Here is a 2452-nt window from a genome sequence, read left to right on the forward strand (position 1 = left end):
GGGGGCAGGTCAGGCAGCAGCTCCCTTGGCTTAGAGGGCAGCCCCTGAGGAGGATCAGGGCTGGCCTCTGGGGTTGTAACTGAATTGCTGCTGCCTCAGTGCAGCCACAACCCACCTTTCTATGTTGCCCCAGCATGGCAACCAGCCCACAGACCAGGCTCAAGGTCTTGGCTGTGGCTCAGACCAGGTGCTTAGAGCCTGTCATCAGCATCAGCCAGTGCCCAACCATGTGCTGATAGATATCCATCCCAGACACCCACCAACACTCTCTACTTCTCTCACTTGCTGGTCTTACTGGTCACATCTCTCTGAGCCCCAGAAGGTTTTCAGAAGCCCAGACCCATGTGTCTTGCATGGGACCCCATGAAAACCCACAGGAACACTATCATGTGCAAAAGAAAGACTCCAAGGCATGGGGAAGAGGGGTGCATCCCTCCATGCACTGAGACAGCACTGAAGCCCTGGGCTTGTCCCAAAATCCTTGCATCCTCTCCAGCGAGGCAGGACCTGCCAGCCACCAGTGGTGGCTCCAACACTGCTCTGTGAGAGATGCACAGGGACAAGAAGAGTGCCAGCCAGCCCAGCTGGACCGAAGGCTGCAGCACAGGAGGGCCAGGAAGGTGCCATGAAGTGGAAGATAAGCTCAGCAGCAGAGCTTATCGAGGCATCCTCCTCTTCTCCCGTGGGAAAGTGATGCCCAGCCCTTGCCAATCCCTCTGCAAAGCTTCCTACAGAAACTTTCTGGCACTGGGAATGCTTGCCAGCTCAGGATTAGCAGCCTGTTGATTTAAAGGGTTTATTACAGGAGCTTAATTCTATTTTGACAGATGAAAGTAAGTCAATTACAGCTAGAAATAGCTCCGAATTTGGGCTGTGGTTCTTTTTTCTTCTTCCTTTCCCTTTCTGTGAGTTGTGGCATCATTTACTTTTCCTTCTTTACCTCAAAGCCAGTGTTTTCTGTAAGTGCTTGTTATACGGCATGGCTAGAAGACCCCACACTCAATGGGGCAGAGTAGGAAGACCCTGCTTGCCAGGCGGTCTCCAGTTCTCATCTAGGGACCAGCCACCACCCATGGAGTCCTCCTCAAAGTCTGCAGAAAGAAACGGCTCATGCCGTTTGCCTGCAGCACAAACCCACTGATGTCTCCATCTCTCTCTCAGGAGGCTCATGAAACCCTGGCTCCAAGCACACCAGAAAGGCTCTCACCCTCGGACAGCATGGAGCAGGCGCAGGGAGGGGTAGGCAGTCCTGACGTTGATGTGATGCTTCAGGATGAGCTCGTTCACCCACTCCACTCGCTCCTTGCCCCCCTTGGCCATGAATGCCGGGATCCAGAGGATGCTGCCGTTCAGGCTGTGCAGGCGCTGCAGCAGCTTCTCCCTCCAAGTCTCATTCACCAGGTCCTCGAAGGCCCGTTGGATGACTGAGGGGTTCATAGTCACCAGGTCTGTCTTCAAGCCCACGTCCTGCGAGTACTCCTGGACAGGGGCCAGGTTGCACCTGCGAGGGGAAACACCAAACAGCCCTTTACAATGGACATGAGAAGAGAGGATAGTGAAAAATACGAGGGGTGTCTGATGCCAAAAGCTGGGGCCAGTGACTGATGTGCCCATTTGCCCTTGCTTTTTGGAGGAGGTGGGAGAATGAGTCTCTGCAGTAAATTACAGAGGCTCTGACCTGGTAACGATGAGCCATCTTAATACCAGGTCATCGTTCCTCAACATGCTTGCATGTGTCTGGATATTCCTGTGAGGCAATGCTGCCAACAGGCATCGCTTTGGTGCCTGGTGGGTGGGTTGGTACAGATCGATATCTCTTCTGGTGCCATTCAAAAATAACACATAGCAACAAACCTCCCATCTTTGCTGCCACGGCAGATTTGAAATGAAATGGCCTTTCCCATGCAAGAAAACCACTCGCCTCTTATTTTCAGTCTTGCTGGGTAACATTATCCCCAGTCTTTTCCTGAGTCTTTGCTAACAGCAGACGTGGTGGCACTAGCAGTGATAATGAGACCAGTGGGAGGCAGATGCCAGGACCTGGTCTCCACAGGGTTTGGATGTCTGGAGGCCGTGACCTTCAAAAAACCATCTCTTTCTGTAGAACTTTTTTAGGCTCTGCACATGGATGCGGGGACACACTTTCCCCCAGGAGCTCCTGTGTCATGCCAGGGCTGATGGATAAACTGCCAACAAACCACCCTCATTACACAGTGGTTTCCTACAGCTCCTCAAGGTGGGATTCACGGCCATTAAGCCTTGGCAGTGCCATGAATGTGGCCCTGGGGACCAGGTGATGGGGGGGTACAGAGAGATGCTCCCCCAGCGTGGTGAAAACCAGAGGGTACCAGCGTGTTCACACACTCTGTGCTCCCCTGAAGTGTTTTACAGTGAAGTTACAGTATTTAATGATCAGGAATTGCATCCTAACCATCTGCCTTGATAATCAGCC

At 52.8% G+C, this 2452-nt stretch overlaps 1 protein-coding gene across 1 annotated transcript in view; it reads right to left on the minus strand.

The window, feature by feature from the left end:
* ST8SIA2 (ST8 alpha-N-acetyl-neuraminide alpha-2,8-sialyltransferase 2) overlaps positions 1 to 2452 on the minus strand; it is a 17326-nt gene that overhangs the window by 7735 nt on the left and 7139 nt on the right. Inside the window, exon 5 of the mRNA XM_010001301.1 lies at positions 1208 to 1501. Within this exon, the coding sequence (XP_009999603.1) occupies positions 1208 to 1501 (294 nt within the window). The remainder of the gene's footprint in view (positions 1 to 1207; positions 1502 to 2452) is intronic.

This window comes from Chaetura pelagica, unplaced genomic scaffold (genome assembly GCF_000747805.2).
Source record: "Chaetura pelagica isolate M959 unplaced genomic scaffold, ChaPel_1.0 scaffold737, whole genome shotgun sequence".
Lineage (NCBI taxonomy): Eukaryota > Metazoa > Chordata > Aves > Apodiformes > Apodidae > Chaetura > Chaetura pelagica.